The following is a 27,405-nucleotide window of genomic DNA, read 5'->3' on the forward strand; positions in this document are numbered from 1 at the left end:
GTCCTCGATGTGGTCCGGTACGGCTACGAGTTGGATTTTGCACGTCCCCTCCGGGATCTCTTTCTGGTGTCGCCGTGCGGTCCGATAGAAAAGAGGCTGGCTATCGCTCAAACGCTCGATCACCTACAGGCTCTGGGGGCGGTGACTCCGGTCCCGCCGGACCAGCTTCGGACGGGTCGGTATTCCATTTATTTTCTGGTTCCCAAAAAGGAGGGCACCTTCTGACCGATCCTGGATCTCAAAGGCGTGAACAAGGCCTTACGAGTGCCTCGCTTTTGGATGGAGACTCTACGGTCTGTTATTGCGGCCGTCCACAAGGGAGAATATTTGGCTTCTTTGGACTTGACGGAGGCTTATCTCCACATTGGTATCCGAGAGCGTCATCAAAGGTTCCTACGCTTCATGGTGCTAGGGTCCCACTATCAGTTTTGTGCCCTCCCTTTCGGCCTGGCCACCGCGCCGCAAGTGTTCACCAAGGTGCTCGTCGTGGTCGCGGCTTCTCTTCGTCGGCAGGGAGTACTCGTGCACCCTTACTTCGACGATTGGCTCATCCGGGCGAAGTCGCATGCGGCTTGCAAACGGGCAGTTTCCCTGGTAGTGCATCAACTTCAGTCGTTGGGTTGGGTAGTCAACTTCGCGAAGAGCAGACTCGAGCCGACCCAACAACTGGAGTTTTTGGGCGCGCGATTCGATACCTTGGTGGGCAAGGTTTTTCTTCCTCATCAGCGCATGCTCAATCTCATGACACTGGTACGGCGCCTGCTGGCTCTCACGACTCCCAGAGTGTGGGATCATTTACAGCTCATTGGGCATATGGTATCTACTATGGAGATGGTGCAATGGGCTTTTGCGCATATGCGGCCCTTACAGAGATCTCTGCTATCTCGTTGAGATCCCAGATCAGAGGATTATGGTCTGGAGCTCCCTCTACTGGAGGAGGCCCGATCCAGTCTCGCCTGGTGGCTCAATCCGGACAACCTGCTCCAAGGAGTGACCCTGGAACCCCCATCTTGGACGGTGGTGACAACGGATGCCAGTCTTTCCGGCTGGGGGGCGGTCTGCCAATCCCGAGCTGTTCAGGGCACCTGGACAGCGTGCCAGTCCACTTAGTCCATCAACCGCTACTTCCCATGGTAAGCGGCCGGTCGGTACAAATTCTGTCGGACAACGCGACCACAGTGGCGTACATAAATCGACAAGGAGGCACGAAAAGTCGTGCGGTGGCGACAGAGGCCACGTTGTTGATGGTCTGGGCGGAACACCACATGTCGCGGCTAGCGGCCTCCCACATTGCCGGCGTGGACAACGTTCAGGCGGACTACCTCAGTCGACAACATCTGGATCCCGGAGAATGGGAGCTTTCCCCGGAGGCGATGGGTCTCATCACTCGGCGGTGGGGGACTCCGCACTTGGATCTCATGGCGACTCGGGTAAATGCGAAGGCGGCGCGTTTCTTCAGTCGAAGAAGAGAGCACGCGTCGGAGGGGGTGGATGCGCTGGTACTTCCGTGGCCCCGTCACATTCTTCTGTACGTGTTTCCACCGTGGCCCCTGGTGGGGAAGGTGTTACGACGCATAGAGTCCCATCAAGGTCCGGTGATTCTCGTGGCTCCGGAATGGCCGCGTTGTCCGTGGTTCGCGGATCTCGTCAACCTGGCGGTGGACGGCCCTCTACGGTTAGGTCATCTTCCCAATCTCCTGCGTCAGGGTCCGGTAGTTTTCGAACTGGCGGATCGCTTTTGTCTGGCGGCTTGGCTTATGAGCGGAAGCAGTTGAGGAAGAGAGGTTATTCGGATGCGGAGGTGTCTACCCTGCTTCGAGCGCGTCGGTCTTCTACTACGCTTGCTTATGCTAGGGTTTGGAAGGTTTTCCATGATTGGTGCGCTGGTTTGGGTATTACGCTTAAGCGTTCGACCGTTCCTCAGATCCTCATGTTCTTACAGGGGGGCCTGACGAAGGGTTTGGCGTATAATTCGCTTCGCGTTCAGGTGGCGGCTCTGGGAAGCTTGAGAGGTCAGCTGGAAGGGTCCTCCCTTGCGTGTCACCCAGATGTAGCTCGGTTCTTGCGAGGAGTTAGGAACTTGCGTCCTCCTCTTAGGCTTCCCTGTCCTTCCTGGAACTTGAATTTGGTACTCCGTGGTTTGTGTGCGGCTCCGTTTGAGCCTATTCATTCGGCTTCGTTGAAGGATCTGACCCTCAAGGCGGTTTTTCTTGTGGCTATCTCCTCGGCTCGGAGGGTATCGGAGCTTCAGGCTCTTTCTTGCAGAGAACCGTTCTTGCGTATTTCTGATTCGGGGGTTTCCTTACGGACCGTGCCGTCCTTTCTTCCTAAGGTGGTCTCAGCGTTTCATGTCAACCAGACGGTTGAGCTACCCTCCTTTTCTGCGGAGGACTTGCGGTCTCCCCAAGGTAAGGACTTGCGGCGCCTGGACGTCCGGCGAATTCTCCTGCGCTATTTGGAGGTTACTAATGAATTTCGAAAGTCGGATCATCTCTTCGTGTTGTGGAATGGGCCCAAGAAGGGTCTTCAGGCATCTAAGGCTACGATTGCCCGATGGTTGAAGGGGGCCATTGCATCCACCTACATTGGCTGCGGTAAGCCTGTTCCGGATGGGCTTAAGGCTCATTCGTTGCGTGCTCAGGCGACTTCGTGGGCTGAGAATCGATTGGTCTCTTCCCAGGAGATATGTAGGGCGGCCACTTGGAAATCTTGGCATACGTTTGCCAGGCACTATCGCCTGGATGTCAGGGGTCCGTCCTCACAGTCTTTTGGTAGCAGCATGATTCGAGCGGGACTCTCAGGGTCCCACCCCAGTTGAGGCGGCTTGGGTACATCCCAGCTGTCTGGACTGATCCTGGTACGTACAGGGACAGGAAAATTAGGTTCTTACCTTTGCTAATTTTCGTTCCTGTAGAACCATGTATCAGTCCAGACGCCCGTCCACGGTGTTCTGGGAGTCCGCTCGTGTTCTTATATTTCCAGTTGGTTTTCCACACCAAGGATGAAGTGTTTTTTTCTTCACTGTATGGTTGTCAGTGTTTTCTGTTGACTGTACAACTTGCTGTTCTGTTTGTTTGTCTGTGTTCACGGAGGTTACTATTTGATCTGACCTCGAGTTTGCACTACAATCCGTTCAGTTATGGAAATTTATTGGGGGTGGCATTTGCGATGGTTAGTTTTTTACTTCTGCTTTGATATCGCATATACTGAGGGATCGCAGGTGGCACACTAGTATATCTAGGGGGTGCTTTCAGTTTTCTCTCTGATTCCATCTGCTGGAGGGGAGGCATAACCCAGCTGTCTGGACTGATCCATGGTACTACAGGAACGAAAATTAGCAAAGGTAAGAACCTAATTTTCCTATCTATGACATCAGTAACCTTTGGCATATTTGTCCCTTTATAAATGCTCTCTAAACTCTCATGTGTTCTTAGAGCAAATCTGAGTAGTAGCCTGCATGTAACTAGTGGAGCCAACAAGCATTAAGCTGAGTCAGTAGCTATGAAATTGGGAACTTAGTTAGATGAGACTAACGCAGTGCATCTAAAAACCTTACTGTTAAAGAATACTGTTCTGATTTGGATGCTTTTGTTCAATCACATCAAATTGTTTTGCAGAACTTGGTACTTTATTTCCTTTCTTCAACAAAGTTCTTTTTTAATGCGTTTTTAAACTTATTTATCTTTTGTCTCCAGCCCTCCATTAATACAACCAATATAGATACTCTGCTAGTGGCTACAGACCAGACAGAACGGATTGTGGAACCCCCAGAAAACGTGCAAGAGAAGATAGCCTTCATCTTTAACAACCTGTCCCAGTCTAACATGACACAGAAGGTGTGTGCTTTCTATGGTAGTGACCCATTAGATGTAGTAGTCCACTCAGTAGCTCTGTACTTTCACATCTAATGGTTTATATAGTTACCTTGCTTTTACCATATAAACTCTGAGTGAGTGATTAGTCAGTGCAAGATGTTCAGCTGCAGTCTGTGGCACCTGACAAAAATGATTGTAACTGTGAGGGCTTGAGGAGAGGGTTAAAATAATGGGTGTAAACGTGTTAGTTTTAAATGAGTGCTTATGTTCTCCTGACTGGCAGGGCTGAATTACACATGACACATGGGGTAATTTCGTCTGTGCCGAATGGACCCATCTCTAGACTAGTAAAGTTTTGTTTTTTTTCTTTGTTTTTGTTTTTTTTTAACTATTGAGTCTGTGAACATTCCCCTGCACATACTGCCTTGTGAGCCACTCAGTATTTTTTGTTCCAAGCTTTTGCATGGACAGGAACAATCTGTTTTTTCTTCACTCAAGAAGGCCACCTGCAGTCATTTCAGGGATTGTGTATGTGGCCACAAGATCTCCCTCACAGCTGGCCAAGATCTATGTTTACAGATGCATGGGACTGGACCATGACTCAGCCAGTTATTATGACTGTGATCTGATGTCACAGAGGCCCCAATGGATGTAAGAGCTTTGCAGGTCAGTAAAAATTTGAAGGAGTTCCTCTTCTTGGAGCCAGGGCCCTTTTGGATTCCCTCTGTGCCAAGTTGATCAGGAGCTCCTCACACAAAGCTTTTCCAACTGCAGCATTGGTTCCCAGATCAGTGGTAATTCAGGGGTCGAGCAAAACACAAAAACGTTGTGATCAGGGGTCAGAGAGCCCCTCACTGCCTTAAGGGGCTTGGCACAAAAGAAGTGCCACCATGTGTTAAAGTAGGCAGTGAAATCATAATCAAGTTGGTGCCAAAGCATGCATCGCACTGTGCCCTGGCCCTATTGATGTACCAGGTCCAGGCACACCAGTCCTCAGCCCCAACTGTGCACTTGAGGCAGGAGCAGACTTTTGAGGTGGGTGGGGGGGGACCCTGGAGGTGACGCGCAATACTTACCTCCTTCCATGTTAAAGTTGATCATGGACTTCGTTTGGCGGCTCCAGATCTGACATGCTCGGTTATGCCTCTGGTCTCTATACAACCACCAGTGCAATTAACCTAAGAGGATGAATCTATACTGGTGTTGAAGGAGGGTCTCTCTTCCCAATTCCAATTCAGAGGATACAATAGTCCATAGACCAGGAAACTAAAGTGGTGGAGACTTTTTTTTTTTTTTTTTTTTTTTTTTTTTTTAAATCTTGGTAGCACGTGACAAGGGCAAATTTCAGCCTCTCCTATCCAGAATTTTGGATTTATTCCCTCAAAAGGGAAGGGGGGGGGTAGTTCCTCTTGCCTCGGGAGCTCCCATCAGAGATCCTGATATTGGGATCAAGCCCTCAACCATCCCTCTCTGCAGAACAATCTAGCCAATCCAAGGAAGAAACATGGGATATCACTGTTGTATTTATAGGGACCTTTGTTTTCAGTTTCTAAATTTATTTTGCCAGGGAATTTCAATGTTATAACACAAGATGTCTCTGGAAAAATTAGTTGGATGTAACACACGAGAAAAATCAGAAGTCTTTTTTGCCACTTATCATTTTCAATTTTTATTTTGCCTGGGAATGACAGTGTAAAAACAAAAAACAAAGGTGCCTAATTATATCCCTGGAGTATTTGTGTATGAGGTGACTGAGGTCCCCGCCTCAATTGCCTAAATCTTTTGAGGGTTGTGAGTTAATGTTCCTTCACCTCTTGGTTCTGAGGAAGAGTCTACAGGGATTTACTGAGACCCCTTACTTTATCTGCCAAGAGCATTCCTATCCACCAGAAGACCTCTCATACTCTGAATTCCTGGACAATCCGAACAAGGCAATAGGAAGTAGTCAGTAAGGACAAAGATCCCCACACTGAGGTCTTTTGGCTATTTTGAGCATTAGAAACTACTTCTGGTAAGGAAGCTTTCTTTGTTGCGGAATAGAGGTAGGAAAGCTGTAAATCCTGGTTCTTGTTAAGTAACTCTTAGTCTCACCTTGGGGATTGACGGGACATGTCACACGTTTTTGTAGCTAAGGCATGTTCTCATCTGACTATGCTATGGTGCCCGAGACCCTGGAGTTCAACTGACAAGTCGAGGTCCCCTTGATTGGGGGCCACGTGGCTCCATCATGCCTCTAAAATGCTGTTAATGTTGCTTGATCCTTTGTACAAGTTATGTTGTCGTTTCGGGGGGGGGGGGGGTGTAGGGGGCCTAGAGGGGGGGGGGGTCCTTTTTTTCAGTACTGCTTCCAGGAATGGGGGTGGGAGGAATGGCTCTGAGCCTCTTGGGGCAGGTGTTCGTGTTGTGGGTTATGTGTGTCTGCGAGTTGGTATGACTGTGGTGTGTGTGTGGTGCGAATGATGTGTTTGGGTTAAGAAGTTGTCTGCTGGGTTTGTGGTGGGGAGGGGTGGGAATCTTGGGAGACATCCCTTTCATCTGGGTGATAAGGCAGTTTTTTGTGGCTATTGACCTATATTTTTGGAGGTTATTTCCTCATGATTCTGGGGGCTTAGGCTGGGGAGCCCCGGGATCTCTTTGTTGCCATGGCGGCTCTGTCGCATTCTATTGGTACTATTTTTAAAGTACTTTTGGCTAATGCTACAGTAAAATGTACATCTCTTAATGTATATGATATACACTCCCCTATCAAATGGAAAAAAACTCCTTATGGCTTTTAAACGTCTGGGGTCGCAGGTTGTGTTTCTTCAAGAGACTCACTTGTCAGCGAGTGAACATGTCAAATTACAAAGAGTGAGTGGGGCAGTGTTTTTTCTCCTCGTATTCGTCCAGAAAAAGAGGGGTCGCTATACTCATTCATAAACTGCCTTTTCAATCTGAACGGGTGTGGCATGACCCCAAGGGTCGTTATGTCATAGTTCAGGGATTGCGTAATCAGTAAAGAGTGGCTTTGTGTAAGGTATATGCGCCTAATGTCTGTCAACATGAGTTTTTCACTCGTCTAGTGGGGATCCTTGGTGAACTTTCTGATTGTGCACTTTTGGTGGGAGGGGATTTCAATATGGTAGCCAACAAATTGGAAGACTGCAAACCTCCTAAATCTGTAGAACTTAATGACATCCATAAAGGCCCTAATTTTCTATGCCATGAATTGGACCTGTTGGACATTTGGAGGGCGTTGCATCCTGGAGAGCAGGATTATACTTTTTTTCCACATCCTCACGGGTCCTATTCCCGTTTGGATTATTTTCTGATTTCGGAATTCCTGTTTTCCAGGGTGACAACTGCTACCATAGGCACCTTTGCCTTATCAGATCATGCGCCAATCTCTGTTACCGTAACATTGGGATGTACTCCTAAGCCCCCTTTTTCCTGGCGCATGTCCCCCGGGCTGTTCTTGGATAAGGAGTTTTCTCGCTGCCTTGTAACCCGTTGAGAAGAATATATGCTTCTAAATATACTTCTGATATCACACCACGGGTTCTATGGGAAGCAGGTAAAGCAGTAATGCGGGGACACATTATAGCCTATGTTGCTACCCAGAATAGGAAGTGAATTGCTGTGATTCTTTAACTGAAGAATTGAAACAGGCACAGCTCCGGCATATTAGTGCCATGTCAGAATCTAGCAAGCGTGAAGTAGACTAGCTGAGGGAAACTCTACAAACGCTCTTGTTTCAGCAAGCATCCAAGTCTGAGATATTATAAATATCAATTGTATCGCTATGGTAATCGGCCCAGTAGGTTGATGGCCAATTTGGTTAGGGCACGTGGCCCCAAATCTTTCATAACGAGTATTAGGGATAGGTTTGGGTCCAGTCAAAACACTTCGGCAGCAATTATGGAGCGTTTTCTGGAATACTATAGTGGGCTCTATGGGGAAAAAGGATAGCCATATCCCATCAAGAGAGTCTTTCTTTTCTAATCTTCCTTGGCCGCACCTTACTGAGGCGCAGATTCTGTCATTAAATATGCCTGTAACTGATTCCGAAATTCATGCCGTTATACACGGTCTCAAGTTGGGTAAGGCGGCTGGACCAGATGGCCTGGGGCCGGAGTTTTAAAAGATTTGGAAATTCCCCATTTTACCTGCACTACGATCATATAATAGCTTAGTCCAGGAGAATCCAGTTACCCTCGCAGAAAATCAATCCACTATAGTGTTGCTCCCCAAACCTGGGAAGGATTTACAGGAAGTGGGCTCGTACAGGCCTATCTCTCTTATAAATGGGGACTTAAAAATATTGGCAGCAGTGCTGGCGGCCAGATTGAGTCTCCTTTTGCCCTCCGTAATACACGGTGACCAAACCGGCTTTATTAAGGGGCGTCAAGGTTTTAAGAATGTGAGGCGCCTGATTGGCCTATTAAATTTTCACTCTAACACCGAAGCCCTGGTGCTGAGCTTGGATGCGGAAAAAGCTTTCGATTCCCTTTCATGGGACTATTTATTTTGGGATTTGCAAGCATATGGCATATCAGGCTCCTTTTTATCTTGGTTGCAAGCCCTGTATGCTAATCCGAGTGCCAGGTTACTTATCAATGGTACTTTGTCAGAAGCTTTCCCTATTCTATGTGGGGTGCGCCAGGGATGCCCTTTGTCCCCTCTTATTTGTATTAGCCTTGGAACCTCTGGCTATTAAGCTGCGGTTGGAGGATAGGTTTCGAGGCATCCGTATAGGCCGTTAGCAATGTTCGCTGATGACATCTTGTTGTTGGGCAACCTCGGACTAGCATCCCCATCATTATTCAATGTTTTAATGTTTTTCACTCCATTTCGGGCCTGACCATTAATTTTTCTAAATCAGAAGTGCTCGCCCTTGACCCTGGGGTACAACAACATTGGCTGGGAGGGTTCCCCTTCATGTGGGCTCCGAATAAACAAATATTTGAGGGTATGGATCTCTCGAGACCCTTCAGATCTTTATGCTTTGAATATAAGAAGCACACTGGTAGACTTGGATGCTCAACTGAAGGCTTGGCGCTCTCTGCCCCTATCTCTTTTTGGTAGAGGTGCGCTTACTAAGATGGTCCTTATGCCTAAGCTTCTTTATAAATTGCATATGTTGCCCTGCTGGCTTTCTAGCAAAGACCTAAAGTGGTTGCAGACTTCTTTTCAAAAATTTGTTTGGGCGGGGGAAAAAAGCGAGGTTACGCTATCAGGTGTTGATGTCTCAGAGAGGGGAAGGTGGTCTTGGCCTGCCGGATGTTCGGTTATACAATGTGGCCTGCCAACTTCGATTTGTGGGGGAATGGATCCTTGATGAATACGCATATTGTGAGGATGGGTTAGTTATCAATATGGTTGCACCTTGGTCCCCTTTGTACTTGATTCAGGCTAGTCCTGGGGCTTATAGGACATTAAATATCCCTCATACTCTGGTACAACCATGTCGTCAGGCCTGGCGATGGATACGGTCCAGAGGGACTGGTGGGTCTTTCTTCTCTTTTCATGTCATTAATGGGCAACTTGGATTTTCTTCCAGGCCGCGACAACTATTTTCTTTTTGATACATGGCTGCAGAAAGGTTTAGCGTTCATTTTTTGCTTCTATGTTACGGACTCGCCAATGGTGCATGATTTTGCATTTTTGGCCCGAGAATGACTTACCAGCTAAACATTTCTATGCATATTTACAGACCCGTCACTATCTCCAATCCTTTCATTGGACTGAGGAGTCATAACGTCTGGAGTCAGCCTTTGCACAGTGTTTTTTTGATAGGGTATTAAAGTGTAACTCCATCAAAGGTTGGTGTGAGTTTGGTAAATCATATCGCTCTGCGATGCATGTAGCCTCTTTGGCGCGCTACTGGGCTGAGGCGTGGAACATGGATATATCTACTTCTTATCTGCTTTCATGTTTTAAGCTTATGCCCAAAAGCCTACCAGACCCCTCTCTTCAGGAATTACAATTTAAGATTTTGCACCACATTTTTAGCGATGATGTTCGCCGTTGCCGGATGGGACGGTTGCCCACCCAAAAATGTGTTAAATGTCATCAAGTGACAGGTACTTTGGCACATAGATTGTTTCTATGCCCTGTTTTGTTACCATTTTGGACGAAGGTCCTTGCAGTAGTAGCTCAATGCACTGGCTTGTCTATTGGTTGGATGGGCAAGTTACTTCTCTCTGGTTTACGAGGAACTCTTCCCTCTTACAAACTCTTTGGATAAATTTGGCCATGCGGCAATATTACTGGCATGCCGTAAGATTTTAGCTGACTGGATAACACCAGATACGACGCCCAACCTGTGGGTGTGGTTTGGGCAGCTGGCCTTTTCAATGTAAATAGAGCGACTGGTTGCCATGGACAGTGAGAGAGAAAGGGATATGCTATACCAGTTTTGTTGGTCAGCTTGTTATGGCCTACTGCCGTCAGACCTTCAATCTACTTTAATCGCCGCTGGTTATCATCCCTCTTGGAAGTGACTTGCTTTGAGATCATTGTACATTACAGGGATGACTGAACTTTACAAGGACATGTAACATTTTCTTACCAATGTTGGATAGTGCTAATTATGGAAGGGGTGTCTCCCAGGGCAAAGGGGAGGGGGGGGGTGGAGTGGTGTGTGTAGTGTGTGGAATGTTAGTGGACGTTTGTGGTGTGACTGAGTGGTGGATTATGCTTGGAGTTTAATCTGTTTCTCTTGGTCAGGAGGACCACAAAAGGAGAGTCCACGGGGTATTGTTATAATTGACCTCTCTATCTTGGGAAATTGTTCTTGAAATGTCGTCCTGACAATATTTGATTTCAAGTGTGCTCTGTTCTCCTAAGTTTGGGTTACTGATTGTACCTGTGTTGCTCTCTAATAAAAAAAAAAAAAAAAAAAAAAAAAAAAAAAAAAATTTTTGACAAAAAAACCCACTTCTGAGCCTGCAGAGATCCCAATATGTTCAATTCTGCAGGATTTACAAACAAGAATGTGGGCGTGTCTGGCCTCCTGTCTCCCAATAGCCAGAAAATTGGACCTTTAATTATCCCAGGACAAGCAGGATGCTAGTCCTCACATATGGGTGACGTCACTGACTGAGCCCTATTGCGGGAAAACGTCTGTCAAAGTTTCTAGAAACTTTTGACTGGCACTGTGAGGCCACTGAGCATGCCCAGCATGCCATGATATTCTCTGCCACAGGGGTCTCACTCTAGTCTGGTATCGTCTTCGTTTTTCCACACTGCTGTAAGCATCGCAGAGATAGGAGCTCTGTGAGTTACTTTACTTACTTTTGACTGAAAAAGTCAATTTTTTCAAAGAAATTCTCCCATACGGGATCTCACTCTCCTCTTTCTCACCGGACGGTGAGAAATTGTTACCTTTTTTTCACATTGTGAGAGCGATATTTTTCTCTCACAAAATTTTCTATTTGCATCGACGGCCGTCAATACTGACATGGCTTCGTGTTTTAAAAAATGCCCGATTTGTAATCGGACCGTGTCAGTCACAGACCCACACCTAGAGTGTGTCGTCTGGGTGAAAAACATGACATTTCGTCCTGCCAATAATGTCAGGAAATGACTCCGAAGGGAAGGAAGCTTAGGTAAGAAAAAATGGAACATCTTTTTCACCTACAACTCCTTCCTTCAACTTAGTCTACAAAATCATCCCCAGCAAGAGTTACAAAAAAAAAGTCCTGCTGAAAAAACGTCAACTGGAAGGCTCTGGAGATAAAGCATCGCCAACACCATCGACGGCATCCATAAGGTCAGTAACCGAAATAAGGCCTAAGCATAAGCATCGACATCGTCATGCCTTGGCATCACTGTTAACTACCCCCCATCCCCCGGGGGAACCAAGCGCAAAGCAGCAAAAACATACAGATACACCGCTACCATCTGAGCCTACTTTGATAATACCCGGTACAGGCATCGCAGGAGATATCGTCTCCTCCACCGGCTCCAGCCATCCCACAGGACTTGTCCATGCTCATTAAAGAAGCAATAATGCAAGCCCTAAAAGACCAGCTTCCGGCGACCACGCCGGTGACGTCACCGATGCCGGTAACCTTGCCGATGGCACTCTCGATGCCGGGATCATTCCCAATGCCGGGGAAAACCCCGATGCCAGTGATGTCGATTCCACTGATGCCCTCGATGTCTATTCCAACGTCGATGCCTTCTATCTTGGCAATGTCGATGACTTCATCGGTTCTGGCACCGATGCCCATCTTCACCCTCGCACCGACAAAAGGGAAAAGCATCGGTGACTGCAAGACATCCATCGAAGACACCAGTACCTTCGATGCCAAAACCTTCACCAACGGTGCCTCTCTCTCCTGGGGCTCCAGGATCTTCAGAGTCAGCACTGCATACCATCATTATGAAAAGATATCAGGATCTATTAGATTCTTTACCATCTAATCCAAGAGGATAATCCAGAAGACTCTTCTCTTGAAGATCCTTTACCAGGACCTTCTGGCCTTCCTCCACCACCTAGACTTCAGCACCTCCACAACAATCCCAAGATTATGATACTTGGAGTGATACTGCTTCAGAGACATCAGAAGATTTTGTCTGACCCATCACCACCACATCCCAGGAAACAATCTCCTCCAGAGGATTTCACCTTTACTTCGTTTGTACAGGAAATGGCGGATTCCATTCCCTTTAAATTAGAAACAGAGCAGGGCACCAGGCAACAAACCTTGGAGGTACTCCAGTTCGTTGACCCTCCAAAACAGGTAGTGGCCATTCCAATACATGATGTTCTCTTACAATTGCAACATAGTCTATGGGAACATCCCTGCTCTGTCCCAGCAGTAAATAAAAGAATGGACAGTACCTACCTAGTGCAATCCACTCCTGGATATCAAAAGTCACAACTTCCCCACCACTCAGTGGTTGTGGAATCAGCACAAAAAAGGTCAAAAAGAACAAGAATGCATTCATCAAACCCCCCCCCCCCCCCCCAAGGGAAAGACCATAGATTTCTGGATTCTCTGGGTCGCAAAGTGTTTCAAGGGGCCATGTTAAACTCTCGGATTTCTTCCTATCACCTTTACGTGACCCAGTATCAAAGAAATTTATGGAAACAAATTCAAGAATTTGTCCCATCTCTCCTTACTCAATATCAGGAGGCTGCCCAAGCCATCATCCACAAGGGCTTGGAGGCCGGAAAACATGAAGTCAGGGCGGCCTATGATGGCTTCAAAACTGCTTCGAGGGTGGCTGCATCAGGCATCAGTGCCAGGAGATGGGCATGGCTCAAGGCCTCAGACCTTAGGCTGGAAGTTCAAGATAAGTTAGTGGATCTCCTTTGCCTGGGAGACAATCTTTTTGGATCAAAGGTCCAGGATGCTGTGTCTCAGTTAAAAGAACACACGGAAACACTAAGACAGCTGTCTTCCCTCCCACAGGATCCTTCTACGCACACTGGGCGTAGGCCTCAACGAAAAGACACTAGGAGACCTTTTTACCGACAGCGGAGGTACTACCCTCCAGCATCTCGACCCAGGCCTTCCAGAACACAACAAAGGCTGCAACCCTGACAGCAGAGAGCAGCTAGACCTCAACCTGCCCACAGACAGGACCTGCTGCTGGTTTTTGAAATTTCATCCAGAGAACTCAGCCTTTTCTCAAATCCTCAGCCAGAACTTCCAGTGGGAGGCCGGATATCCAAATTTTACAACAATTGGATACAAATAACAACAGACCAATGGGTCCTATCAATAATATATCGAGGATATCAACTCAATTTCCTCTCAATTCCCACATTTTCCACCAGGTCAATCTCATCTCAGTGAAAATCATATGCTTCAGTTACAAGTAGAATTATCCACCGTTCTGAAAGCCAGGGCAGTAGAGCCGGTGCCCCAGTCTCAGAGAGGCAGAGGATTCTATTCCTGTTATTTCCTCATTCCAAAGAAAACCAGAGGCCTTCGTCCCATCCTAGACCTCAGAAAACTGAACAAATTTCTGAAAGAAAAATTCAGGATGGTTTCTCTAGGCACCATGCTTCCACGTCTTCAAACAGGAGATTGGCTTTGTTCTCTGGATCTACAAGACGCTTACGCCCACATTCCAATATTTCCCCCTCATCGCAAGTATCTACACTTCATGGTGGGGCAGCAGCATTTCCAATACAAAGTTCTACCATTCGGACTTGCCTCTGCTCCCAGAGTTTTCTCCAAATGTCTGGCATAATAGCAGCATACTTGCACAAGCAAGGTGTCAATGTGTTTCCATATCTAGACTGGCTCATCAGAAGTCAATCTCAACAAGGAGCTCTAACTTCTCTGTCGCACAATTGCTGTACTCCACTCTATGGGCTTTCTCATCAACTATCAAAAGTCCCATCTTACTCCATCTCGTCTGCTTCACTTCATAGGAGCAGAACTCAACACCATCCTTGCAAAGGCCTTTCTACCAGAAGATCGAGCAGAAAATCTGTCCCTGCTGGCAAACTCGATTCACTCAAACTACAGCTCATCAGTTTCTAACTTTACTAGGTCACATGGCCTCCACAGTTCACGTCACTCCTATGGCAAGGCTTGCCATGAGAGTAACACAATGGACATTAAGGTCTCAATGGATCCAATCCATTCAACCACTGTACTCCCCAATTCAGGTAACCCACCAACTACGTTCCTCTCTACTTTGGTGAGTAAACGACAATTTGCACAAGGGCCTACCCTTCCAACAACAAGTCCCACAGATAATGTTAACTACAGATGCATCCACCTTGGGTTGGGGAGCCCACATAGACACTCTCCAAACCCAGGGTACTTGGACAAAACTCGAAGCAACATTTCAAATCAATTTCCTGGAGCTTTGAGCTATACGTTATGCGCTACATGCATTCAAGGACTGCCTTTCACACAAAACTGTTCTCATCCAAACGGACAACACGGCCATGTGGTACATCAACAAACAAGGAGGTACGGGCTCGTATCTCCTTTGTCAAGAGACTGCACAGATTTGGGGCTGGGCCCTGAACCACTCAGTGTTCCTCCGGGCCACTTATCTGGCAGGCATTCACAATGTAGTGGCGGATCGACTCATTCGTCAGTTCCAGCCACACGAGTGGTCCCTGGATCCCTCAGTAGTGACCAGGATATTTCAACGTTGGGGGCAACCAACAATAGACCTCTTTGCGTCTCATCTGAATCACAAAGTGGACAAATTCTGTTCTCTACACAAACAGAAAAACCAGCCAGCCAAGAATGCCTTTGCTCGCCCTTGGAACTCAGGCCTTCTATACGCGTATCCTCCAGTACCACTCATAACCAAAACTCTAGTGAAGCTACAACAAGACAAGGGGTCCATGATACTCATAGCCCCCTGTTGGCCTAGACAAGTATGGTTTCCCACACTTCTAGACCTCTCAGTCAGGGATCTCATTCGCCTGGGAGTAGCTCCCACTCTCATAACTCAGGATCATGGTTAGTTGTCCCATCCCAACCTTCAATCCCTATCCCTAACAGCATGGATGTTGAAAGCTTGATTTTTACAACCATTCAATCTTTCAACCAATGTGTCTCAAGTGCTTATAGCTTCACGTAAACCCTCCACATGAAAGAACTACTCTTCCAAGTGGAAGAGGTTTACTTTGTGGTGTAGGCAACACGGTTTAGATCCTTTCTCCTGCCCTACACCTTCTCTACTAGACTACTTATACCATCTTTTCAGACTCTGGTCTCCAGACTTCATTTGTAAGAGTACACTTAAGTGCAATCTCTGCTTACCATTATAAGATGGGGGATGCACCAGTATCTACGCAACCTCTTGTCAGCAGTTTTATGAGAGGCTTAACTCAAATTAGACCACCAATTCGACCTCCAGTCACAGAATGGGACCTGAACATGGTTTTAACAAGACTCATGCATTCTCCTTTTGAACCCATAGATTCCTGAGATCTTAAATTTCTCACATGGAAGACTATCTTCCTCATATCCATTACATCGGCTAGAAGGGTTAGTGAGTTACAAGCACTTGTCACGTACTCACCCTATACAAAATTCCTACATGAGAGTGGTTCTCCGTACACATCCAAGATTCCTCCCCAAAGTAGTTACGGAATTCCATTTGAATCAATCCATAGTTTTACCCACATTCTTCCCAAGGCCTCATTCTCACCAAGGAGAACGGGCCTTGCATACCTTGGACTGTAAGCATGCATTATCTTTCTACTTAAACCGCACTGCAGTCCATAGAAAATCCACTCAACTCTTTGTATCTTATGACCCAAACAAGCCGGGTAAAGCAGTGGGTAAACATACTCTATCCAATTGGTTAGCAGATTGCATACAGTTTTGCTATGAAAAAGCAGGCCTTCCTCTCCAAGGGCGAGTAAAGGCACATTCAGGAAGAGCAATGTCAACCTCAGTAGCACACTATCGCTCAGTACCAATTCTTGACATATGTAAAGCAGCAACATGGAGTTCTCTTCACACCTTTGCAGCTCATTACTGTTTGGATAAACAGGGACAAGATTCAGCCTACGGACAATCTGTCTTAAAGAACTTGTTTCCAGTCTAATCCCAACTCCTACGTCCAACCTGCTGTGATCTTCGGCTGACTCATTTTCAACAGCAATACTTCACTGTGGCCTCATTCTAAAATGAATCAGCCTCTAGCTTGCTAATCACCTATATGTGAGGACTAGCATCCTGCTTGTCCTGGGATAAAGCAAAATTGCTTACCTTGTAATAGGTGTTATCCCAGGACAGCAGGATGTAGTCCTCACGAAACCCACCCTCCACCCCGCGGAGTTGGGTCTCATACCTTTTATTTTATTTTTTGCTAAAGCTTATTGCTACAATACCAGACTAGAGTGAGGTCCCTGTGGCAGAGAATATCATGGCATGCTGGGCATGCTCAGTGGCCTCACAGTGCCAATCAAAAGTTTCTAGAAACTTTGACAGAAGTTTTCCCGCAATAGGGCTCAGTCAGTGACGTCACCCATATGTGAGGACTACATCCTGCTGTCATGGGATAACACCTATTACAAGGTAAGCAATTTTGCTATACAGAGTACAACAGGCTCTAGTGTATGGTGGAGTAAGCACTAAAAGGACTAAAAAGACTAAAATCTTCTCCAGCACCCTAGATTGTTGGACAGTTTTGGGAAGGTGGTCTTCCAAAGCTCAGTGCCCACATTGTGACCCACCAATTCCTTACACGATTGCATCAGTAAGACTTTGGTAGCATGTCTCAATGGTGAGCAGGAGGGCTATCAGTGCCCTGTTGATGCTGAAGAGTACAAATGCCATCTTTGGTACATGTATAAATCCTTCCATACCACTGAAACACATTCTGTGGCAGCCATTGAAGCACGCCAGATGGCTTGGTCGAGAGCCAACAGCTTGCGTGAAGATGTTCATGACAAGTTGGCTGATATCCCATGTTTGGGAGACAGTCTTTGGGCTCAAGGTTCCCGGGAACTGTCATTCAGATAGAGGGTCAACATGCCATCATTCAGTCTTTAAATGGTAGCCAAACGGCCATCTTGCTGTAGGCAAACTTCGCTTTTTAAATGCTACATCTTCCAGAGACCCCTCTTTGGACAATTTTAGCAATATCATGCACCACCTAAGCTATTGCAACAGCAACTTCCAGCATGCAGGTATCCACTTGTGAAACAGCCAAAGATGCTGCAACATCCCCAGCCTAAACCTGGACTTATTTTTGATGACTCGACCCTCAAGTCACAAGACATTCCAGTAGAGGGGAGGATTCACCTGTTCCTAGAAGAGTAGTGGAAGATCCAGTTGTGGAATCTGGTTACTATTTATGCTTTTCCTATCCTCTAGCACTGCACCAGTGTTTAGTCTTTCACTCCAGATACTTCTCACTCGAGATGGAGTTGCTTCTTGATCCCTCTAAAAACCATGGCAAGGGGTTCTCTACCACTATTTCCTTATCTACAAAAAGTCAGGGGGATTGAAACCTTTTAATGACAAAATATTTTGAAACCCAGAGCATGAACTGGCATTCTGGATTTATGAAAACTAAGAGCCTGTTAAGGAAAAAATTCAAATTGAGCACTTTATACAATCCTGCCCTTCATTCAAGTAGGAGACTTAAATATGTGCCCTGGCTCTGAAAGATGTTTGCTCACATACCTATCCATCAATCACATTTAAAATACCTCAGATTCATGGTGGATTCTCACGTCTAATACAAGGTTCTTCACTTCAGGCATTCTGCAGCCCAGAGTGTCTTCACAAAATGCCTAGCAGCAGTGGCAGCATATCTGTTGCTAGGGGATTTTCATTTTCCCTTACCTGAATGACTGGCTCGTGATAGCACCTTCCCAAGCAGGGTATTGGACTCATTACAGAATATCCAGCTCTTTCAGTTGCTAGGGTTCAAAACGCCTAATCAAACCTTGTACCTACCCAAATAATCAAGCTCATCGGGGCATGGATAGATTCTTTGGAAAATAAAGTATTCCCCTCATTGATCGAGTATACCATCCCGATAAGCCCTGATTTTACAGAGGCATATGGTGGCATTAAGTGTGTGGTCCCCATGACCTGCCTTAACAGGAGAATTCTCCAGTGGATCTTCTGCGCCCAATGGGACCAACTGCTTCAGCATTTGGCACACACTATGATTACTGAGGAGACTAAAATGGCTCTCCATTGGTTGCTAGATCTAAAGGTCCTGGACATAGGTACTCCTTTTTAACTTCTGCCACATCAGGTAATGCTAGCAACAAATGTGTCCACCTGGGGTATGGCACTCACACAGGCTCTGTCCAAATCCAAAGGATATGATCAGTGATGGCATGTCTGTTTCACATCAACCTTCTAGAGCTATGAGCCATACAACTTGTGGCATTTTCTTGCATCTCCTTTTGGGAAAGAATTCTGAGCCAGACAATCAAGTAGTAGTGTTCTGCATGAACAAACAAGTGGGGACAGTATTGTTGACTCTGTGCCAGAAATCTAAGAATTTGGGAGTGGGCTTTCAGCTACAGAGGTTTTCCCCAAGCTGGGATCTTTATTTAAATTTACAAAGCAACATACATGATGGGGAAAAAAAACCCTTAATTAAAAACAGAAAAATAACTCATAAAATAGACACAAATTAGCAAGATATATTTTGATACAGTAAATGTAACTAAAAGCACATTCAAATACATGTCTTCATCATTGCTTTGAAAGTCTTGGTGCAACTTGTAAGATGCAATTTGACGGCAAGGAAATCCCAGAGATTGGAGGTGACAATTGAGAATGCTTACTCTTCTGTGTCTGTTAACCTAGCTTGACAAACAGATGGTACAACTAGCAAGTCTCTCTTCATACAACACAGAGCCTGACAAGGATTATAAACTTGCAGCAGTGCGTTAAACCAGGGAAAAAGTCTGAGGCCAGAAGATTGTGAATTAACAATAGCACTTTGGGCAACACTTGTGAATGAATCAGTAACCAATGAAGCTCTTTGAGTATAGGGGAGATATGAACGTGCATTGAATGGCTTGAAATTATGGTGGCATTTTGCAGTAGTGTTTCTCACTTCCATAAGTGCCCTCTAGACCAAACGTAGCAAACAGATTATTCAAGCTCTGAGGTCAGTCGACTTTCTGCATCAGAGTACAACAGAAAACTTGAAAATGTTTTCTCCAGTCTTCAAAGCAAGTTCAAATTTGCTCCAGACACTTCTGCTCAAGTGAGATATAGATCTACTGTATTTCTTTTCTCCACTTACATTGCTAGCAAGAAAGGTACTCTGAGATCAGCTGTGCCTTATCTTCATTGTTCCAATGAGGCCCGAGCAAATGTGATTCTCTTACCTAGTCAGGTTATCAATCTACCCACTGATCTGGCTTTTCTGACTCAAGTGGAGGGTAGTCTGTCATCCAAACCTCTCTTCCCTCAACTTGACAGCTTGGATGTTAAGTACTCAATAGTTTCCTCAGTGTCACTATCTCAGGAAGTCGAGGATATTGTGATCTCATCCAGGAAGCCATCTACCAGGAAATGTTTTTCATCTTTGTATCAGGCAGGCTTCCTTAAAGTTCTTTACCTGGAAAGTTGTTTTTCTAGAAATCATTACCTTAGAAGGGTTAGTGAACTTACAAGCATTAGTGCAAGTGTCTCCATACCTGCAAGAGTGGTGCTTCTCATTCATATCAAGTTTCTGTCAAAATTAGTTCAGCCTTTCATCTGAATCAAGCCATTGTTTTGCTGACCTTGTTTGCAAGACTCCCTCCATTCACTGGACTGCAAAAGTCCTTGATATATTTTAAAAAGAGTTAAACTTCTGTTGTCGGGCTTCTCTGCTTTTTTGTCTCTTACAATCCTAACAGATTGGGAATAGCAGTTGCCAAGTGCATGTTATCCAACTAAGACTTTATCGTACATTGCTATGCTCTGGCTGTCTTCCAGGTACTAGATTCTGTCAAGCTCTATCAAGTATGAGCCATGGCTACCTTAGTGACTCATCTTAGAGCTGTGTCCATTGAAGATATCTGAAAAGCTGAAATTTGGTCATCGATTCACACCTTCATGTCCCATTACTAATCTCTTCAGTCTATCCAGACTTGGCAAAAACTTTGTGCACGTAGTTTTGTGCAGTCCGTTCCCTCAGTAGTCCACACTTCATGGAGCAAATGGGAGGGCTTCCATGTGCTTTTTCAGTAAATGCTCAACCACACAATCCTCAGCTTGGAATCTTCTCTTAACCATGACCCGGGGGGGGTGGTGAATTCAGCCCTGCTTGTCAACAGGTTTGCTTACTGTAAATGGGGTTCTCCATAGATAGCAGAATGAATTAGCCATGCTTAATAGATGCTGCCTCCCTGAAGTCAAGTACCTAATTCAGTAGTTAAACTTTACTGAGCTAGAGAGATGAGATGGGTACAATTGGCACCATCTGATTGTGTCACCCTGTGTGTCATGGCTATTGTATTCTGCTGTCTGAGAACCCCATTTATGGTAAGCAAACCTGCTGTATATAGCCAAGTAGTGGTTGGCTGTGACTGAGCTGGAAGCCCAAAGGCAGGCTCCCCAAAAAATGACAAATACTCTAGACCAGTGGTTCTCAACCCTGTCCTGGGGACCCCCTCCCCAGCCAGTCGGGTTTTCAGGATAACCGCAATGAATATGCATGAGAGAATTTGCATGTTATGGAGGCAGTGTATGCAAATTTTCTCTCAATCATATTCATTGTGGATATCCTGAAAACCCGACTGGCTGGGGGGGTCCCCAGGACAGGGTTGAGAACCACTGCTCTAGACCAAGGTATGCAACTATGGCTCTAGAATGCTATTTACATGTCTGGTTTTCAGAATATTCCCAATGAATATGCCTGAGATATATTTGCATTCAATGGAGGCAGTGCATGCAAATATAGCTCATGGATATTCATTTTAGATATCCTGAAAACCAGACCTGTCTGAGGCACTCTAGGCCCAGAGTTGCATACCCTTGCTCTAGGATTTTGTTGGGGAGAAGTTTAATAATTGGATCAGGACAAAATCTGATAAAGCACTATCTGCTTCTTGTAGATGAGAAGAAACAAGAGGGTATTGGGAGGGACACAGCTCTGAGTTTAAAATTTAGAATCTTAAAATCACTTTATTGGTCTGGAAAGATCTCATTGTCTAAAGTATTTTCAGTGAGAATGAGAAGAGATATTAAGTGTTTAGTGACTGGTAAGGTTAACAATAGTAGTAATTTACTAATTGTGGTTTTATTTTTAAATCTGTGGTCTGCTTTTGGCCAGGTTGAAGAGCTGAAGGAAACAGTGAAAGAGGAGTTCATGCCTTGGGTTTCACAATATCTTGTCATGAAGAGAGTCAGCATAGAGCTCAACTTCCATAGCCTATATTCAAACTTCCTTGATGCCCTGAAAAATCTGGAGTTTAACAAAATGGTATTGACTGAAACCTATAGGAACATCAAGGTGCGTAAGAGGTTCTGGGCTCTTCATAATTTTGTGGCAGTTATAATTGTGGCTTAATAAGTAGGTTTATATGAGAATCCTTGCAGCAGGGAAAAGTTAGACAACTTTTCTAGAGGATTCAAATGTACTATTCTTACATTGCAATCTGCAAGCAAAGCAGAGGAATTGGGGACTATGCCCACCTTCAGTAACTGCTAGTAGGTCTAGGGACTCTTACCTCCCATCCTCTAGAGTAACTGCATTTGGGTGGTGAGAGTATCCATTAGTAAGTATTTAAAACATTTCTAGCCTGCAAAATCCATCATTCTTAAAGGGTTACAACAAACACATGTAATAAATGGAAAATCATATGAAAAAACTTCATTAGTATGCATCTTGTGGCTACATTATACCTTGAGATAATAAGTTTATAGCTGGTGCAGAAAAAAGTCAACTTCATATTTTGTGAGTTAAACTTGAGGTTGTTTCCAATGTTCATATACTGCCTAGTGTTGTATATGAACACTGAGAAGGTTAGAGCATGCACATACACCCACGTTATCAAATGTGAAATATTTTTACCTTTTTAATTCATGGGGCATTTTATTCATTGCCATACTACCTGCTCTGCTGAATAACATTTTATATAGGTATGTGAATTTTACATTTTTGTCTCATGTATCTATGTATCCCACGGAACTCTTATCAGTATGTGAGCTTTAATCCCTGCATATGTCTGTGAAGCATGTGTGTTTGATACTGTGGTGCTCTAAGATATTTGCATGTATTCAGCTTTTTTTTTTGTCTATTGAGAAATCTTACAAGATGTTAAAACATGTTTTGTGCACCATTTTTAAACCTATGAATAGGTTTTGAAACCATCAGAGGTTACGCTATGGTGCAAAAGAATCAGCTCAGCCCTACCCAACAACAGGGCTGACTTTGCCATTCAGCTGCTGTTGGAAAGCTGAGGAACAGTGTAAACTAGCAAATATTAAACAGTTAAGTCATTTGAAGAGTAGCAGTTTGAAATTTTTCTCATTACTCTAGATTTTCTGAATGATTAGGCTTTTTTACCTTATCTTTTTCCTTCGTAAAAAATCTTAGTTTACATAAGAACATAAGAAAATGCCATACTGGGTCAGACCAAGGGTCCATCAAGCCCAGCATCCTGTTTCCAACAGTGGCCAATCCAGGCCACAAGAACCTGGCAAGTACCCAAAAGCTAAGTCTATTCCATGTTAGCATTGCTAATGGCAGTGGCTATTCTCTAAGTGAACTTAATAGCAGGTAATGGACTTCTCCTCCAAGAACTTATCCAATCCTTTTTTAAACACAGCTATACTAACTGCACGAACCACATCCTCTGGCAACAAATTCCAGAGTTTAATTGTGCGTTGAGTAAAAAAGAACTTTCTCCGATTAGTTTTAAATGTGCCCCATGCTAACTTCATGGAGTGCTCCCTAGTCTTTCTACTATCCGAAAGAGTAAATAACTGATTCACATCTACCCGTTCTAGACCTCTCATGATTTTAAACACCTCTATCATATCCCCCCTCAGTCATCTCTTCTCCAAGCTGAAAAGTCCTAACCTCTTTAGTCTTTCCTCCTAGGGGAGTTGTTCCATTCCCCTTATCATTTTGGTAGCCCTTCTCTGTACCTTCTCCATCGCAATTATATCTTTTTTGAGATGCGGCGACCAGAATTGTACACAGTATTCAAGGTGCGGTCTCACCATGGAGCGATACAGAGGCATTATGACATTTTCCGTTTTATTCATCATTCCTTTTCTAATAATTCCCAACATTCTGTTTGCTTTTTTGACTGCCGCAGCACACTGCACGGACGATTTCAATGTGTTATCCACTATGACACCTAGATCTCTTTCTTGGGTTGTAGCACCTAATATGGAACCCAACATTGTGTAATTATAGCATGGGTTATTTTTCCCTATATGCATCACCTTGCACTTATCCACATTAAATTTCATCTGCCATTTGGATGCCCAATTTTCCAGTCTCACAAGGTCTTCCTGCAATTTATCACAATCTGCTTGTGATTTAACTACTCTGAACAATTTTCTCATCTGCAAATTTGATTATCTCACTCGTCGTATTTCTTTCCAGATCATTTATAAATATTTTGAACAGTAAGGGTCCCAATACAGATCCCTGAGGCACTCCACTGTCCACTCCCTTCCACTGAGAAAATTGCCCATTCAATCCTACTCTGTTTCCTGTCTTTTAGCCAGTTTGCAATCCACGAAAGGACATCGCCACCTATCCCATGACTTTTTACTTTTCCTAGAAGCCTCTCATGAGGAACTTTGTCAAATGCCTTCTGAAAATCCAAGTATACTATATCTACCGGTTCACCTTTATCCACATGTTTATTAACTCCTTCAAAAAAGTGAAGCAGATTTGTGAGGCAAGACTTGCCTTGGGTAAAGCCATGCTGACTTTGTTCCATTAAACCATGTCTTTCTATATGTTCTGTGATTTTGATGTTTAGAACACTTTCCACTATTTTTCCTGGCACTGAAGTCAGGCTAACCGGTCTGTAGTTTCCCGGATCGCCCCTGGAGCCCTTTTTAAATATTGGGGTTACATTTGCTATCCTCCAGTCTTCAGGTACAATGGCCATTACCAAATTGTAATTTGTTGTAGTTACTGAAAAATAGAATGATGGCATGATGGCACAAGGACCATGACTTAATTGTTCTATCCAATTTCCTTCCTGCTGCAATACTATAGACTGGGGTGGAAAAATGTTTAGAAAACTTAAGGCACCAAGCAGAATTAGGCACTGGGGGGTGGGGATGTGGGCACTGGAGGAATCTTATTCTTTTTCAGCCCTGGCTTGACCTTCCAGCCTTGGGCTGCTATTCCTCAGCCTGGATCCTCCAGTTTGTCTCCCTGTCCTGCCAATCACTCCTTCCCAGTAAGTACAGGATCAGTTCAGAGACGTGGGTTGTGTATCCCTATCAGCAGATGGAGTCAGAGAACCAAAACTTTGGGCACTGCCATATATACTAGAGTACCACCTGCAGTCCCTCAGTATTTCTCTGACTCTAGCAGATGGTAGAGATACTTCCTGCAGTCTTTTCTGTTAAGTTAAAACTTTTTTGTTTTAGTTGCGGTCGCTTCTTGAAGTGTTATGCACCTTCGTGGGCCATTGCACTCTGTTTTGAGACAATCGCCGTTACCGGACCAGCCAATATAGCACACCGGTGGCTTCTAAACCAGCCCCAGGCCGTCAGCAGTCCTTTCACGGGGGTCGCCAACCTGGAAGGGACTCCGATCATCTTGGGACTGGAAACAACAAAACCTCCCAATGAAGCCATGAGCACCCATTCCGGCGTCGAAGCTGTCGGAGGCAGATTATCCAACTTTTACACGGAATGGGCAAGGATTACCTCCGACCAGTGGGTCTTAGAGGTCATCAAAGACAGATACGCTCTGGAGTTCTCGCGGCAGGTCCAAGAGGTTTTTGTGGAGTCTCTGGTGGTCTCACACAGCAATGCGATGTGGTCTGGACAACTCTACAATGACTTCTAGACCTCAGAGCAATTGTTCTGGTACCGGTTCATCAGCAAGGATGGGAACGGTACTCTATTTATTTCGTGGTCCCAAAAAAGGAGGGCACGTTTCGACCCATCCTCCTCGACCTGCAGAAGGTCAACCGTTGTCTTCGAGTTCCTCGTTTTCGGATGGAAACTCTGAGGACAGTGATGGCAGTGGTGCGGAAAGGGGAATTCCTCGTGTTGCTGGATCTCACGGAGGCGTATCTACATATTCCTATCCGGTTGAGTCACCAGAGATTTCTGTGTTTCAAGATCTTGGGGACGACACTTCCAATTTCAGGCTCTCCCCTTTGGCCTGGCAACAGCTCCACAGACATTCACCAAGGTCATGATGGTGGTAGCGGTCTTCCTGCGGAAGGAGGGGATCTTGGTCCACCCGTACCTGGACGACTGATTCGCGAAAAGTCTCGGGAAGACTGCAAGAGATTGGCTCACTTGGTGATATTCATGTTGCAGTCGCTGGGCTGGGTGATCAATGTCCAGAAGAGCCACTTGGAACCCACCCAATAGCTGACTTATCTGGGAGCATGGTTTGATACCTTGAAGGGAAAAGCGTTTCTAGCATCCGACTGGATAACAAAGTTACAAGCCCAGGGCCATTCCTTACATCGGAGAAACAATCCCACAGTGTGGCATCATCTTCAGGTCTTGGGGTCCATGGCCTCCACCTTGGACTTGGTACCATGGGCGTTTGCTCATTTACGAACCTTACAACGTGCACTGTTGTCTCGTAGGAGTTCGGTATCTGAGCAATTCCACCTGCCAATGCCGCTGCTTCAGGAGTCCAGAGCCAGTCTGTCGTGGTTGCTTTCACAAGCCAATCTGGAACAGGGGGTGGATCTGGACACCCCGAATTGGCTGATAATCTCCACCGATGCCAGCCTCTCGGGTTGGGGAGCGGTGTGTGCAGAGAGGTCCACTCAAGGGTTCTGGTCGGCGACGGAAGGCTCGTGGTCCATCAATCATCTCGAGACGAGGGCGGTGTATCTGGCCCTTCAAGCCTTCTTACCCTGGATTTGGGGCAGAATGATTAGTGTTCTTACAGGACAAGCAGGATGGTAGTCCTCACATATGGGTGACATCATCAGGATGGAGCCCAATCACGGAAAACTTCTGTCAAAGTTTCCAGAATTTTGACTGGCCCCTACTGGGCATGCCCAGCATGGAACTAACCCTGCAGCCAGCAGGGGTCCTCCTTCAGTCTTCTTTTTTCCGCACAGGAGTAGCCTCGCGGTTTAGGAGCTCTGAAGAGATTCCTGACTGGATTTTTCCTCACAGAGTTAATTAAAGTTAAAATTAAATTGCCCCACAGGGGTCCCTCCTCAACTTTTCTCAGGCCACGGTACTCCGGTAAGTTTTTAGCCGTTTCTCGTCTATTTCAGTCGCGTTTGGCCCTCGTGGCCTACTGGCCGTCGACTGTACCGCAGCTCGATTTTTTTTCAATGGCCATGGCGTCGGGGTTTCGTCGGTGCCCGGACTGTACTCGCACCATGTCTATCACAGACCCTCATGGAGTCTGTGTAATGTGTTTAGGCCGTGAGCATGATGTCCTGACTTGCACCAAATGTGCCCTCATGACACCAAAAATTTGCAAAGCCAGAATGGAGAAGATGGGACTCCTCTTCCGTGCTCACACCCCGACGCCATCTATGTCATCGGAACAGCACAGTCTAAGTCGCACCAGCATCGACCATCGTCCGGTGACCGTCCGCCATCGATGTCTTCACGGCCATCGACTCCCGTTACTCCCCCTCAAGATCGAGGGGATCGTAGGGAGAAACATCACCATCGGCCTCATAAGTCTCGGACCGTCGAGGGAGCGAAATCATCGACCTCACCACCGTCCGAGCACCATCGAAGAAGCCCCGTCCAGGAATGGCACCGACCTTTCCTGCGACTGGGACATCGAGGCCACCCTCACCCGATCGGGGTTTGGGAGTCGCGATTTCGCCTGTAAAGGTGGTCCCTCCGACTGTGCCGCCGCCTCCCTCTTCCGTCACGGAGCCGGGGCTGCTTGCTCCAGGTCTCCGGGAAGAACTGGACCGGCTGGTCCAGGAGGCAATCGACAAGACAATGGAATGGCTCCAGGTTCCTCCGGCACAGACATCTGCACCGAGAGTGGAACC

General features: G+C 45.8%; 1 protein-coding gene across 1 annotated transcript in view; it reads left to right on the forward strand.

The window, feature by feature from the left end:
• The window catches only part of CNOT1 (CCR4-NOT transcription complex subunit 1), a 987,642-nt gene that overhangs the window by 539,321 nt on the left and 420,916 nt on the right, over positions 1–27,405 (forward strand). The window contains 2 exon segments of the mRNA XM_029609242.1: positions 3,696–3,836; positions 21,537–21,716. Coding sequence (XP_029465102.1) covers positions 3,696–3,836; positions 21,537–21,716 — 321 coding nt within the window.

This window comes from Rhinatrema bivittatum, chromosome 7, assembly GCF_901001135.1.
Source record: "Rhinatrema bivittatum chromosome 7, aRhiBiv1.1, whole genome shotgun sequence".
Lineage (NCBI taxonomy): Eukaryota > Metazoa > Chordata > Amphibia > Gymnophiona > Rhinatrematidae > Rhinatrema > Rhinatrema bivittatum.